At 35.7% G+C, this 16,366-nt stretch overlaps 3 protein-coding genes across 5 annotated transcripts; 2 read left to right on the forward strand and 1 right to left on the reverse strand.

Moving 5' to 3' along the window:
• Nucleotides 1-8,139: 8,139 nt before the first annotated feature.
• On the forward strand, nt 8,140-11,995 carry LOC116200188 (putative pentatricopeptide repeat-containing protein At1g16830). Of its 2 annotated transcripts, none has more exons than XM_031530942.1 (4): nt 8,140-10,439; nt 10,624-10,705; nt 10,809-10,897; nt 11,433-11,995. In XM_031530942.1, the coding sequence occupies exon 1, from the start codon at nt 8,356-8,358 to the stop codon at nt 10,324-10,326; it is 1,971 nt and encodes a 656-aa protein (XP_031386802.1). In that variant the 5' UTR covers nt 8,140-8,355; the 3' UTR covers nt 10,327-10,439; nt 10,624-10,705; nt 10,809-10,897; nt 11,433-11,995. The 2 variants fall into 2 exon arrangements, with proteins under 2 accessions (XP_031386802.1, XP_031386803.1); XM_031530943.1 differs by having other exon boundaries at nt 11,440-11,995.
• Nucleotides 11,996-12,596: 601 nt separating this feature from the next.
• Nucleotides 12,597-13,967, forward strand: LOC116200190. Its single transcript, XM_031530946.1, has 2 exons — nt 12,597-13,300; nt 13,613-13,967. Exons 1-2 carry the CDS (start codon nt 13,011-13,013, stop codon nt 13,656-13,658), a joined length of 336 nt encoding a protein of 111 aa, XP_031386806.1. The 5' UTR covers nt 12,597-13,010; the 3' UTR covers nt 13,659-13,967.
• Nucleotides 13,968-14,124: 157 nt separating this feature from the next.
• On the reverse strand, nt 14,125-15,335 carry LOC116200189. Of its 2 annotated transcripts, none has more exons than XR_004155682.1 (2): nt 14,463-15,335; nt 14,125-14,366 (listed from the first exon to the last, which is right to left on the reverse strand). XR_004155682.1 is itself a non-coding variant. In XM_031530944.1 (2 exons), the coding sequence occupies exons 1-2, from the start codon at nt 14,808-14,810 to the stop codon at nt 14,274-14,276; spliced, it is 345 nt and encodes a 114-aa protein (XP_031386804.1). In that variant the 5' UTR covers nt 14,811-15,335; the 3' UTR covers nt 14,125-14,273. The 2 variants fall into 2 exon arrangements, 1 of the variants encoding a protein (XP_031386804.1); XM_031530944.1 differs by having other exon boundaries at nt 14,559-15,335.
• Nucleotides 15,336-16,366: the final 1,031 nt, after the last annotated feature.

Genomic DNA, 16,366 nt, shown 5'->3' on the forward strand with positions numbered 1-16,366 from the left:
AAAAAACGAACAAAAATTGAATGCATTCGGTCAATCGAACGTAAGGTAGTGTAGGATTTCATAAATCCTTGTCCTGTGTTTGAGGTGCGGTACTCCCCCGAAGAGTCTTAAGACTATAGTATTACATGCTCCATATTTAAAAAAGATTGGCAGCCCAATTTTTCGAGATTAGTGCGTATTATACATATTCTTATTAAATTGTAAATTTTTTTAATTTATTAACTGAAACTAACTAATATTAATTTACTTTTAAATATAAGGTGTTTTCAAATAATTTTAAATTTATATATTACTGATAAAATTCATTCATTGAAAACTCAATTTTCCGTTGATTACATCTTCGTCATTAGTGGATATTATCATGTCTTGAGTATGGGATTTACGGTTTTGCAGCCGGTTATGAGTTGAGATTTTTTTTTTTGGGTTCGGGGGGAGAGTGGTTGGTGAGTGAGCGATGGAGCGGACGGGATCCAATCTGGCTGGGAGAGTGCAGGGGGCATGTGACCACATTCCATCCTGTCAAAATGTTTTTTATTTAGCAAATTTCATAATATAATACGATATTTTGAATTTTTTTCATTAAAAAAGTAAATATCATGGCATTTTCCCTCATCGTACAATATTTTGAAAAAATTTTCTTTGCACAACACATCGTTGATTTTCCGTAAATTGGTGGATAAAAAGCTAATGTGGCACAATTTTTTGGGCCCCGTGCTTATGTGTCATTATATTTAGGGATGTTCATGAACAGGATTTGAGACAGCTAAATCCTTCCCGAATCCAAATCCTTTAGAAAGGGTTGGCCTCCAAATCCTTTTCAAACCGGTTAAGAATTTAAAGAAAAATTTCCAAACCTTTTCCACTAAATTAACGGGTTCCCACTAGAAACTCATCTTTTATCCGTAAATACACTCTCAGCCATTATAAAAAAAATATTGAATAGCAGTGACAACAAAAAAAGTATTATATCAAATGAGTTTCAAGAATAAATACATCTATTAAATTAATATCACCCTCGAAAGTGTTCACTAACATCAAGTTTTACCAATACAATAAAGAGGAAATAATAGATTTGATGGAATTGTGTGATAGCTCGAGAGGATCGATACTTGATCGAAGAGGAGAGGCTGGAATAGCACAGAGAGAGAGAGAGAGAAAGGCTAAGATGACATGCATGACTAGAAGATGTCAAGGGTGAGGGAGATGGGTGAACACTAATTGAAGGTTATTTTGTAAAATTTAATCGATATTTTATTTTTGAAACTCGTTTGATTTCCCATTAATGGGTGGATGAAAAGTTGACGTGACACAATATTTTGGACCCCGTGCTTACTTGTCACGATAATTTTGCTTTTTCTTTACGGTAGAAAATGCAAAATTATCGTGCTATATGATAAAATTTTCTGAAAATAAAGAAAGAAAACACCATAAGGAGGGGTAGCTGACGGCAATGGCCTCGATTGCACAATAATTTGGCTTTTCTTTGACTGCCTAGCAAATATCGTGACACATAGCATGAGAGTCTCAAAAAATTGCGCCACGTTAGCTTTCAGTGCACCCATTAATGGATAATTGACATGAAAAATTGATGGTGTGTTGTGCGACAAAATTTTTTCAAAATATTATATTATGCCGTAAAATTGTCATTATATTTTTTGAAATGCAGGGAAAAATCTAAAATATCATATTATATGGTTAAATTTATCTTTATTATTATTACTATTATTTTGGGCTATCCTGCCCAAGAAACATAAAGAAACACACTTCAATTCTGTATTTTTTCTACGATTATTACAAGCAAAAGTTTTCTTTGACAATTACAGCTTCAAGTCTCAACTCTGTGTTCTTTATAACCCTTCTGATCATTAGTTCCTGGTAAACATGAACTTCTGTCTTGATATAATTCGGGGGAAAATTATATGTAAAATTTTAATATTTCATATTTATCTCAAATATATAACCTAATATCTTTTTACCCATAAAACACGATATTCTAATTTCTTTACAATCTATCATACCATTAGTTATTTTAATTTTTAGCAGATATACGACCTTTGTGTTTGATTTTTAGCTTATGTGAGATCAACGCATCATATCATAAAAATAGTTAAAATTAGGAAAATTATTAAGAATCATTAAACAAATAAACAAAAAGTCAAAAAGGAAAAAAGAAAACCCAGGCAACCCATGTTGGGGATTGTCGAGGAGTGGGGGCCTCGGCGGTGACCCCTATTTCGGGGAATGAGGTCATTGTTACTTTTTGAGGTGGCAAATCACATCATTCCAAGGGGTAGGGGCCTCAGGGGCCACCAACGAGGCCCCTGCAACATAGCCAAGAGTTAGATCCAAGTCTCGACTCAATACAACCGCGGGGCTATGTGTGCAACCCCCACAGCTGGAATGAGGTTGTCAGTGACCTCAAAAGGTGTTTGCGACCTCAATCCTCGGGGTGAGAGACGCGGGTGAGGTCCTATCCCTTAAATTGAGTTGAGAATTAAGTCTTTGCTCAATTACAGGGCTGGGGCTTCGATGGGGGTCCCCCACCCTAGGGAATGAGGTCATAGGCATATTCCAAGGTTGTCGACAACCTCAGTCCAGTGGTTAGGCCTGCTAGTGAGGCCCCCATCTTAGTTATAGAGCTTGAGAGTTGAGGTCCAAGTCTAGGGCTAGTTTTGCTGAGTAGGGGGCCTCGCTAGGGGCCCTACTCTGCTAAAGCCTCAGTGTTAATAGTGGATTTTTTTTTCTAAAATTTATCTTTATTTTTATATTTATTGGTATTTTTCCTGTTTTTAAATATTTTGCACGCGCAATGTAACGCTTCATCTAGAAGATAAATAACATAGATGCCACATCATATAATTGAAATTTCTTGTATTTACATTTAAACGATATAATTTGTAATATGTTTGGCAGAAAAGTAAAGCGTCATGATTAATGGGTTGATTTAAGCGGTTTAACAATTATTTTTCTTAAATGACATCATAGATTGAGTTCTTATGATTAGAGAAAATACATGCTATGAGAGTTTTACCCCCTTAGTATACTGACCCATCTCGAACTGGATATTAATCGAGGCGCTTTGGACTTTCGGATAACATGATACATATTGAAAAAAATTACTTGATATCAATAAATGCTTCAAAAAGGAAACTTCACTCGAGGTCATTAACTGCTCCTCAAATTGGTCCGGTGTAAGGGGATAAGAAATCATTACTTCTTTAAGAAACTAGGTTATTGAACCCGTGAGTTATACGGATTTAGTAAAGAAAAATTATTATGAAACATTAGATATTAAGACAACTATTAATATATATTTATAGTTAATATTAATATATAGAAGATAGAAAAATTGATCTTACATTGTATAAACTTTAATATTATAAATTTCATACTCACGCTAGATAATATTAAATAGCTCATAAGCAAATAATTCATGTAAAATATTTCATAGAGATGATCTCAATTATCAATTCAATATATAAGAAAACAATTATAAAATCCAAAAATAATTTAGCTAGTTTGTTATCAATGAAAGATTCATAATCATAGATTTTGTAAAATTTTAACATCAAGTATTCGCAATTGTCTTTTTTTCACTCATATTTCATATATAAAGTTTTGTAAATTTGAAGAATTTTACATAAAATAATCATTTCAATGAGATATTTACTTAATTTAATTTTTACAAGGCAAATAATATTGATTAAAATTATGCATATTTATTTACTAATAAAATAGCAATTGCTTATAAAATAACAATAAGTGATTAGAATTCTTCTTTAATGTTTCTTTTGGATATATCTTTTTTATTATAATAATAATTAATATTATTCAATTTCTATATAACATACTAATTTATTAAACATTTACTATTCTACCCCTATTTAATAGGAAGGGGTAAAACTTTATACATATAGATTGTTATTTTTCATTTTATTGGGAGTTAATTTTTAGGAAAAAAAATCCTAACTTTACTCGCATACTAAATATACCCAAAATCGAAGCATGTTAGAGTAAAAGGACATTCTTTCAAAATAATTCTGTGGTGTAGCCAACATTTTAATTTTTTTAAAAAGTCCTAATAATTTATTTTTATTCCCAGCGCAACCTCTCTTTAAGATAAAAGAATATGAATTGGAATATTAATATAAAAAGAAAAAGGATAATAAGAAAGACTTGCGGTAATTAACAAATTTTATTAATTTAATTGTTTATTCTATCGAAAAGTTATATAAAATACAATAATAAGAATCTTTGTCCATAAAAAAAATCTTATATATATTGCAAAATCTATTGTCTATTATATATAGTGTTGGCAACATTTTTCAGTAATAACTATTAATAGATAGATAGAACAATTATTCTAAAATTTATCATATAAATAATATATGATTATTAAATGTGAAAATTGATATTAACTAGTTTAATATATAAAGTAAATTGACCATGTATTACAGTAATTGTTATAAATAAGTGTCATAATTATACTGAAAAATAATATATCAACAACACACAATAAATGAATGTGAAAATGGATATGGAATTATACTAAAAAATAATCAATTAAGCATTTATACGATATATCACAATTCACATGCTGCTAATTATATGAATATATGATCATATAAAAAAGAGAAGAAATTTAACGCTTAAATTTAAGAATTTTCCACAAAAATATATTGAGAAAAATATGTGAGATGACATTTTTGTATGTGGACTGAACATTATAGTTTATCTATGTATAATATTGATACGCAGTGCAATTAAACTAATTAAGTAGATAATTGCTAAGCATATTTTCATTGAAAAATAATTACTACAAGATATAAAGAGAGAATCATATAACAAATACTCATACGACGAAATTTAAGTAAGAACTTATCATATGATATCAGAAATGTTAGAAAATTATATAAAAAATTTGCAAAATCAAGATTGTATATTTGAACTTAGCGTCTATTAGGATTCCACATAACATACAATAAATATGCAATGCACTTTAAATATCAAAATCCAGGTGTAAAATTGTTACTAAACCTTTAATCGTTAGTCTAAGGTCTTATTTGCTAGAAATATTACTTGAATTAGAAATTAAATGTTGAGCAGTCTTATAATTCATAAGAAGTAGATTCATCTTTAAATATTGTGAATAATTATTACATGTAAACAAACCCGTGTAATGCGCGCACGAGATTGAAAACTAGTATCCATAAATATATATAATGTTGTATCCACCCTAATAAATGGGGGTAGAATGGTAAATGGCTTAATAAATTAATATGCAATGTAGATTCTATGTCAAAACAATAATAATAATAATAATTATTATTATTATAAAGAAATAAATATGTCCTTAATAAATTAATATAGAATATATAAAGTAAATAGTAATTACTATTGTCAATAAAGAAATAAATATATCCAAAGAAATATATCAATCACTTATCGTTATTTCATAAATAAATAAATATTCATAATTTTAAGGATTTCATTAGTAATAATTATGCATAACTTTTCGGAAATTGGAAATTATTTAAAATATACAAATAAATTTTAAAAATCATTGTTACCATTATAAAAGTTCAATTAAGAAATATCACATCGAACCTATTTTATCGAAAATTATTCAACTCAAGAAACTTAATACATGAAATGTGATTGAGAATAAAAAAAGCTCAATACTAACTTCAAAAATTTATAGATATGGTTAGTATTCTTTCATTAACTAAAGCTAAGAATTTTAAATTTTTAGATTTTAAAATTAATTTTCTATAAATTAGATTGATGATTTTGATTATACATATGAAATATTTTACATGAATTATTTGCTCCAACTCTTTGATTAATATTAATTAGTGGAGGTTTGAAATTCACTCTATTGAAGTTTATATAGTATAAAAGAATAATTTTTTATATAGTACAAAAATAATTTTTCTATACACTAATATAAATTATAAAATGATAGCAATTAGTTTCTTCATATTTAAATTATTAAAATAAAATTTTCTTTATAAAAGCCGTGCAATGCACGGGTTTAATAATCTAGTATATAAGTAAAATTGACTCCCACAATCAATGAATAAGGTTCTATTCATTTGAGAAGTTCTTGGACGATCCTACCTCGCCACGTAGTGTGAGGAAACACCAACTAGATAGCGTGAAACGGGAAAATTTGGGCTAATCACTCGAATAATTATTATAATTATTCTTCATTAAAGAAATCTTATTGGTTATTCATCGCTAGGTCAATATGAGGAAGGAGTCGAAGGACTACTTAAGATTTCCTCTATTTAATAAAATTTAGAATGTCAATTTGCTTTATCTATTAATTAATTTTGGGAAAATTTTCTTATTTTCTTATTAAATTTGAAGAATACATACAAAAAAACCTATATATTTCCATTGCCTTTGTCACTATATTTGAATTTTTTCAAATAATGGTCCATGACGCAATATAAGTTGAGATTATTTATATAATTATAAATTATAAGTGAATTCTACAATGGAATCTCAACTTGTGTCCCATAATTGAACATTAATTTAAGCCATTAGATCTTGCCAGCTTTTGATTTCATCCGTCCATTATTTATATATTTTACCCTAATATTTCTAGTCCTTTATATTTTTATTTTACAATTTTCGCCTATAATATTATACCATTGTTCTCAAATCTTCCCGTCACATATATCAATCACATCCCGCCACGTCACTCATCATGGCCACGTCATCGAACAAGACCATAAAATGAAAATGGTCTAATATCAGCCGGATACATTAGTGACATATCATCAACATAGAAGCGGGCAAGTCAACAACACGTCAACGATATGCCATCGACACGTAAGCGATCCTCCAATTTTATTGTACTTTACACGTGACCCGATAAATTTGTGACACTACTAAAAGATCTATGGGCCAGAACGTTGTCTTTAATATTAAAAGGACTAGAAAAAACTAGCGTTCTACCACGAAACATAATTTGACATTCTATTGTAGAATTTACCTAAAATATATGTTAATTTTAGTATCCTTATATCCATATCATTCTTTCTATATATAAAGTAAAATACACTATTCAATATACATATATGAAAAAGCTCTTTCAAACTAATATAATTTAGAAAATTATTTTATAAGAAGTGATAATAAATGTAGAAATTGGTTATTAATATAACATATAGATTATGACATATATATATATATATATATATATGATATAATATAATTGAGTAAGAAATTGGTTTATATAAATGACAATCGCATAATTTCATAAATATAACAAATTTAAATTTAAATTGTTTAAATTATCAACAGAATAATGCATTAATCAAATTACTTAAAATCAAGTTTTTCTCAAAAAATCTAAATAAAGTATATAATAAACCAGTGCATTGCAATTGATGGGCCACTAAAAGAAATATTTTGTCGATTGCTTGTGTAACTAGAAAAGAAAGATTATCGCAAGCCACTAATTTAATGAAATTGAGGTCATTTGAAAAATGAAAAATTTATCCCAAACCGTTAATTTTATGAACTTATGATTCAATTAAACAAAATTTGAAAATTAGAATATCACAAAAACGTTTTTGGGCAAAATCTTATTTGTGAATTAGGAAAAGTATGAACTAAATCAATATATTAAGTCGTTATATAATTCAAATTGAATAAGACAATAGTTGCAAAATTATTATTGAATTATTTATATTTAGTCTGACGATATTGAAGATTATTGTTTTGAGTTTTAAATTCATCATTTATTTTTACTAATATAAGAAAAATTGTGTTCACTTACCCAAAAATAAATTATTGTTAAAAATGCGAACAATTTTTACAAAAATGATAATAGATATACAATTACAAACCACTCTTGCAACGCATGTGGTGCAATACTAGTTTACCAAAAAAAAAATTAATTTACCGAATAATTTGATATTTATTTATATGATAATTTGACAAATTGTTGTCACTTACCAAAAATATTATTGTTAAAAATGTGAACAATTCTAAAAAAAATGATAATAGATGTACAATAACAAACCCCTCGCGCTGCGCACGTGATATAATACTAGTTTACCGGAAAAAAAAAAACTACTAGTTTACACTATCCCCGATCTTTAGGGGTAGTTGAGAAGTGCGCCTAACCTTAAAAAAATTGCACAATATCATCCGACCTTTTTTCTGGCCAAATAAAGCCACATGCATGGCACGTGACTTCAACCTCTCCCGCCGTAGGGTTTAACCGCTTCGAAACCCCCATTCGCGAGCTGCCTGCCGCAGGCAGCTCAACCCCTCTCTCAGTCTCTCTCTATCCCGTTGCCTGCTTAATGTCGTGTTTGGCAGTGATCCCTGCGAGAAATGTTATGGAGACGTAGATGCATTTCGCTGCTTCAGTCGCGACGCCGTCTCCTCCCTCCCTCTTCCTCCATTCACGACCTCCCCTCACGTCCTCAACCCACTGCTGTGGACGACTCTGAACCAGAGACCTGTCAATTCCGTCGTCAGAGCAAGCTCACTCTGACCCCTCGAGCTGTTCAATCGACCCTCTCCAGCTGCCCTTCCGATTTGATTGCTCTGAGGTTCTTCCTCTGGTGCGCGGCGCAACCGAACTACTTCCACGACCGCGCCGCGTTCCATCGCATGGTTGACGTGGCCGCCCGCCTCACTGACCGGTATAAGTCGGTGAGCGGCGTAGTTGGTGAGCTCGCGAGGGTCGGGTATGTAATAAAGGCGCAGACTTTCTTGATTCTGATGAGAATATATTGGGCTGGAGGATTGTATGAGCTGGTCCTCGAGGCTTTCGAGCAAATGGGAAGGTTTCGCTTTACCGGGAGCACATTCGCCCGCAATATGGTCATGGATGTCCTGTTCAAGATTGGCCGACCGGATTTAGCTCTTGATTTTCTGAGACAGACCCAGGTCCCGAACTTTCTAACTTTCAACATCGCGCTGTGTAATCTTTGTAGAATGAACGATTTCCTTAATGCACATGAATTGATGAGAAGCATGCTGAAGAGCGGATTTTATCCTAGTGAAGACGCATTTGAGATGTTGCTGACCAGTTTTCGCACGGTGGGAAGGTTATTGGAGGCATCCCAAGTGCTTAGTCTTATGGTTACGCTTGGAATTTCCATATCCGTGAACACTTGGAGCATTTTGATTGATGGGTATTGCTCTTTAGGGAGGTTTGATATGGCAGAATTCTTATTAAGGAAGATGGAGCAGACTGGATGTTCACCTAATGTTGTAACTTATACAACTCTAATAAAAGGATATTTAGAATCAGGAATGGTGAGTGAAGCCTTTAGATTATTAAGAGCCATGGATTTGAAGGGAATTGGGCCCGACTTGGTTCTCTGTAATGTATTGATAGATTGTCTCAGTAGAAATGCATTGTATGATCACGCACTCCGCATTTTTCTTAAGATGCCCACATGGAAAGTAGCACCTGATTCTTATACGTTTTCCTCATTGTTATCGACCATAATCCACTCGAGGAGGTTCTCCCATTTGCCCAGGTTGATAAGAGAATTTGACATCGAAGCAGACCTCGTGGTTTATAACTCTCTCTTAAGTTATTTTTGTAAAGCTGGCTTCCCTTCTGAGGCTGTAGAGTTGTACAATGATATGGTCGATAAAGGTTTGGCAGTGGATAATTATACTTTTGCTGGATTACTATATGGACTTTGTGGAGCTAGAAAAATTGACAAGGCAGTTAATGTTTACCATGGCATTGTATTGCATTATCCCAGTCTTGATGCTCATGTCCATACAACAATAGTTCATGGGCTCATAGAAGCTGGTGAATATCATGAAGCAATTGGATTGTTCAAGAAAGCCATGATAGAGAACTATGCCTTGGATGCGGTATCGTACACAATTGCAATTCATGGACTTCTCTTGGGTGGTAGAAGCAGTGAAGCTTCTGCCTTGTTCAATAAAATGAAGGAGATTGGCTTGTATCCTAATGCCCATACGTACAATGTGATGATTGACGGTTTTTGCAAGGAAAAGGATGGCGAAATGGTGATAAGGATACTTAAAGAAATGATTGATGCAAGGATTCCATTAAGACATGATAGTTTTCTTAGAGTTATCAATTTTCTTTCAAGATCATGCTATGGAAATTCAGCTTCTGGTCTGGTTGTTGAAGTGACGGATACACGGCTACTTCCTTCCAGCACAACATCATTTTCTCATGGATATTCTGAAGGTGTCCATCTAAGTGATATGTATTCTTCATATCTGGGAAATTCTTCAGAAAATAGTTCATCTTCGGACACATCCTGTTCTGAAGATATTGGTGATGTGGCTGCTTCATTGGGTTGATGGTTGAACCGGTGAAGTGGGATACTGGACATGAATAATAACTTTCCGATTTGGCATATCAAGGGGAAAAGATTTTAAAGAATTGTTCCAGTGGTGAAACCTAGATTCTAATGGTGAGATCAGTACTTCCAGTTTTCCTTATTTTGCAATTCTCAGTATAATATCTGCATTGCAATCCTAATATTTGCGACATGTTTGTATATGGATATCCAATAGCCTGTGCTATTTAGAGCTAGATTATTAGGAAACTATAGCTTCTGAGGTGTTAAGCATTTTTTCTGTTTCTTCTTGAATCAGTGACCCAGGATGGTTGCATTTGATTCATATACAAGCAGCAGTGAGTATGGAGCTAAAATGTTTTGCATCAAGGGATGACATGGTAAAAGCAGTCTGATGAAGTTTTCCCCGTATCACTTGTAAATTGCTCTCGAAGTATCCATTACATATGTAAATTAAGATCCGGTATTGTTCTTTCTTGCCAGGGGGAAACTTTTGCCTGTGAAAGAGCTGCACCTTATATGCTGCTGACCTTCTGTTGTATGTAATGAAGCCTCTCTGTCTAGAGATAGAGGTGATTATCCCTAGTCCTTTGTTGATTTATCTATTTCAGTCCAGGTTAAATTTTCATTGTTGCCTGTTCTATGTAGTGGTTGGAGTTAAGCCCTTTGTTTTTATTCTGATTGCTCGACATATTGCCATGTTATTTTACTAGATATAGGATTTAGGGGGAAGAAATCTTTGGTTGTTTGCACAAATATTATTTCAACTGTGATTGGTAATTGCTGATCTCAGAGCAACAATCTCTGCAATCACATCTAATGACAAATTTGGGGTCAGATGGCCCCTCCTGGACTTTATAAGTGGTTATATATAATATACGTGTGTGTGTGTGTGTGTGTGTACATACATACACGTGTGGCTCTAAGCTGATAACTGTCATGATTCCGTTGATTGAAAAGGCAGGCAGATGTGGAAGTATTTATTTGCATCAATAACTTCAAGGAACCAACAAGGCATTCTGCTCCTTATGTTGGCCAGCTGCTGCATAAGCTTATATCCTTATGGAATTGCAATTTGAATTGTGACCGTACTTACTTTCCACGCAGCATTTAGGTTCGGACCACCGAAGTTGAAGAACTTCCATTGGTGGTGATGATTCTCGGGTTCTCACTCTCGGATAACAAAGAAAAAGTAACAGAAGAGCGAGAACACTTGGTGCTATTGAGGGCATCCCTTTGACGAGAGTCAATGTAAATCTTGCAGGGGAGATCTTTCTCTGCAATTTTTGGTTGTGGAATCGGTCTTTTCATTCCCATCAGCAAACTGAGTGAGAGTGAACAATCCAGACCCTGCCAAGGTGCTGCGACATGTCTGGGAAAGCATGGATAAATCATCAGAAGTGTGTTAACTCAATACATGGTCCCATGGGAAGCTGACCTCAAGAATTTTAGTTGAAAGAATACTATCAATTTCTGGGGTAGAAGGTTCTGTTGTGAATTTGACGACCAAGTGCATTCTACTGTAATCTTGTTGAGAGAATAATGTTTCGTCGGATAAAATTGATTCGCCTCTAATGTGTAGATCTTTGTTTGGTACCTGCTGCTAAATGTATATCATTCTTTCTGATGTTATGAATAAGAAGAAAAGGTTATATTGTTTAGGTACTGAAGTGAGGTTGTTGCTTCAAATATGTTTTGACTCAATAAGAATGGTAGGAGAAAGACATCTGTTTGTTGATACCTACATCATGTCAATTTCATGTAAGCTTAGTAACCAAAAAAACATAAGACATTGGAATGAAATTGCAAAAGTTGGTTAATACAATACGCTCTCGACTTCTCGGATGTGATTTGGTTCGTGTTTGGATTTGATCTAGAAAGCTAAACTAGACATGATTTTTTTTCCCGGATACGAGGGAGGCCTATGCTCTAGTACAAGAATAGAAATAATAAATCTAAATAAAGGGGTACGAAAGTTTCACTGACGATGATCAAACCTGAGATCTCATGGTTTCGGGTGACGACTTGTGCTACTATACCAAATCCCCTTCCTCAACTAGACATGATTTTTTATGGATCTTGAAGAGAACTGAGAAAGAATATAACAAAGAAATCAAATCATAGGGTCGGTTCCTCACGATACTTCTATCTCCCAAAAGCACAAGTGACCATCTTAAGTATCGTGCGCTTTTACTTGACATTCAATTCCGAGTCCGACCTCTGGAGAAGCGAATCAATTTCCCAGCGAGACCGAATGTTGGCCAACCCTGCTGGCAGAATAGTTATTATTGTTTAGATCGCAGAGGATTGCGGGTTATACAAACCCGTGATCCGATCAAGCTAGGGTGGAGACGATTGTTTGGATCGCGGAAGACGGAGGGTTATACAAACCCGCGATCCGATCAAGCTAGGGTGGAGCCCATGTCGAGGAATACAAGGTAGAAGAGAACTTGGAAGGTACAGAACAGGGTAGAGCAGAGGAGAGCAGAGGAGCTGAGCTGACAGGTTGGAGGCAAAGACCGTTAGGTTCATACCTAAGATTCAAAAATACTGCCGGGAAGAAAAAATAAAACAAACGACTAAACTCTTTCGCCCCCAGCCAAGCCAATAGATCTGTTGCTGTATCTGTCCCTATTTCACAAATGTCGACTCTTTTTCCATAGAGAAGGAGGAACAAGAGAGACAATGAGGCCTTCGATGGAGGAGACGATGACTGATGATGGCTCCGTAAGTCCATCCCCGTCACCTCCGACGCCTCCCTCGCCTCTCCCCATCAGTGTGGGACCAGGCAACCACAGGTACGAGTTCTCGGCATCCCCGACCCCGTCCCCTCCGTTCTCGGCCGCGCCCTCGAGCCAGTCTTCTGCAGAGAACCTCCCCCTTCTCCAGGAGCCATCGGCTCGGCAAGCATTCTCCGTCGACATCAAGAACCAGGACGAAGAAGCCGACTCCTCGAGTTCGTGTCTCAAGGATCTGTAAGAACTCCCGCTTTGCTCCTCTGAAATTAAAAAGAAATGTTTTTGAGATCTAGTTTGGGGTTGGATGAGATTTCTCATGCACCATTGCCGTTCTTGCTGCGATAGGACTTCGTTGACTGGTAGGTTTGACTACGTAGAGCTGCATTGTATGAATTCTCATCTGTCAGTGCATCTTCAAAGCCATTTCACATGATGAGTTTACAGTTTTAGGACAGCTGAAATCGGGTTTTTTTCGATATGTCTCTGCTTTTCAGTGTATATATAGCACGACATTGTTGGATTATGGTGCTGAAATTTCTCCTAACTCAGGTTGGAGTGGCTATTGAGAAAATGTTGCACTTGTCTTCAGTCTTGATTCCCCTGAGTTGTTGGCTCGTCAACTGGTCGAGAAATCGCGGCGGGCAATACAGGATCGCATTCACCTCTACTGACAAATTCAACTAATACTGAAATCGTTAGCTGTTACTTCTCACACGGTGGTTTTAACCAATTTCCTGACCCACGAGAAGTTTTGATTTATTGATTACCGGGGATTATTTGTATAGTGAACATTGATACGTTCGGGCACAGCATCCCGATTATATGTTGTGGGAACACATTACAGTGACGGCTTCCGCATAATATTTTCTTCTTTAGTTAGTATGAATTGTTTGATTGCTGTTTTCGGGTTGGTGTGCTTTGATGTGATGGCAACTTCAATGTCGGCATAACTAACCAATTAAGAGGAAAGACTGAAACAGCTGAAACTGCTGATGATAGATGGAGACACATCGAAGCAAACTGATATGATCAGACCAAAAGATGTTCTTTGGCATGTCGACAGTGGTACATTGGGCACAGAGAGAGTTGTTTACAGGTATATATATATATCAGCATCGATAATTTACGATCGAAAGATCTATTTTGTCCAACGGAAATAGTCGGCATTGTCCCAGTGTAAAGACAGCTGCGGAAATGGAGGAGCCCCCGCTCAAATCTTCCAGTTCACCCGACAGCTTCTGAGACCGCAAAGATGACAAGCTAAGAGAGTGACCATCTTGCTGTCACACTCAACTCCTACACCCTACAGCAAATTTAAGCCAAAGCAATCCAAGGGAATTATAAGATCTTGCAAGCGATAGCAAAACTACAATAATAGCCAGTGCATAGTATTTGTCACCTCAACATGAAAGGGGCTTGCTAAGAAGAGAGGTTCCTCGTTTTTTCGGGTCGGTACATTTCCAAATTCTGGGGATACTTTCTGTCTAAAACGCACCTGAAACTGCTCGCGAAATTGGGGTTCCGACATCTGAAGTGTGGGGCCGACACTGCTCTTTTTCACCATGCTCTTCAAAAGCAATAATGAGAAAACTGAGATCCTCGGCACCATCCTTTTCTCCAAGCTCAACTTTAGACCGACCGGGTAGCTAGACATGTAATCCACAGTCCAACCCTGATCATTGACACAGATAATCCAGCATCTTCTCCATCTTCTCCGCAGATATTGCATAACTATGGGCTGCCTCATAACTATGGCGATGGCGAGGTGGCAGAGAGATATCTGACTGGTGACGGTAACGCTCTGATGACCTTATTAAGCAGAAACATTTTAACAGCTCACGGCGGACGGAGGGACAGAGCTGTGAATCGGAATTATGATGTGATCACATTTTGCAAAGTGGTATTGGAGACCGAAAACCGGAAAGCATCACCGTGCTAGATGCTACCAGTGTTCAGTGGCAACGATTGCAGAGCGTTGGACTAGGAGGTTTAGTTCAAGAATGTCGAAGTTTGACGTTTCCTAAAAGGTCTTCATGGAGTCGTTTCGCAAAAGACTCTTCAAATTATGGACATTGTTTGACGCGGTTTGGGGTGCTTTATAAGGCCCCTTTAATTCTGAATTTGAATCATCTGACCCCTTCATGCATGCTCCACTTGGCTCGGGGGGATATAGCTCAGTTGGTAGAGCTCCGCTCTTGCAATTGGGTCGTTGCGATTACGAGCTGGATGTCTAACTGTCCAGGCGGTAATGATAGTATCCTATACCTGAATCGATGGGTCACTTTCTCTGAGTAATGGGGAAGAGGACCGAAACATGCCACTAAAAGACTCTACTGAGACAAAGATGGGCTGTCAAGAACGTAGAGGAGATACGACGAGTAGTTGGTCAGATCTAGTATGAATCGTACATGGACGGTAGTTGGAGCAGGCGACTCTCTTAGGGTTCCCTCATCTGGGATCCCTAAAGAGGATCAAATTGGCTCTTGCGAACAGCTTGCTGCACTATCTTCCTTCAACCCTTTGAGCGAAATGCGGCAAAAGGAAGGAAAATCCATGGACCGACCCCATCGTCTCTACCCCGTAGGAACTACAAGATCCACCCAAGGATGCCTTCAGCATCCTGGGGTCGCAGACCGACCGTAGAATGCTGTTCAATTAGACTACAGATTATTTAATCCTTTTTTATTCCTCTTTATTAAAAAAAAAATATTTGTATTCTCATAACTCAAGTTGGATAACTATGAAATAGTTCAAAAGAAAAGCTGTAGGCATTTCATTTTTTGAGTGGTCTCTATCCCTTTTTGTCTGTCTCGTTTAGAAATATATTTGGATAAATGATGGAAGGCAAATTCTACTGTCCTCCTATTTGGCCACGTTTGGCACGGGAAATGCGATGTTTACATCTTAAAAGGCGACTTCGTTTCATCCCATTTCCTCTTCCTTCGTTCCAAACAGGGCTTACGTACATTTGAGCAAATCAATGCCCAATTATGTCCTCTGCATGAATCAATTCACCTCTGCATTAAGAACTGATGCAGGACTAGTCCGAGCATGATCATGAATGGTGGATTGATACTCTTAACATCCTGTTTGTTCTGAAGGATTAATGCGACTAAAAGAACGACGAGAAATGTTAGCTTATGTTGACCTCTTGGTTTAATAATCCCTTGTTCAGTTGTTTAACCCTCCCAGGATCTGTCTCGCAATGGACTACGGCTGAAAGTTTGAAGAAGATTTCATTAGCTGCTCAGTTCTCTATAATTGCTTCATCATGAACAATAAGAGGTGTACAGTTTGTTCGAT

Source organism: Punica granatum, chromosome 3 (assembly GCF_007655135.1).
Source record: "Punica granatum isolate Tunisia-2019 chromosome 3, ASM765513v2, whole genome shotgun sequence".
NCBI lineage: Eukaryota > Viridiplantae > Streptophyta > Magnoliopsida > Myrtales > Lythraceae > Punica > Punica granatum.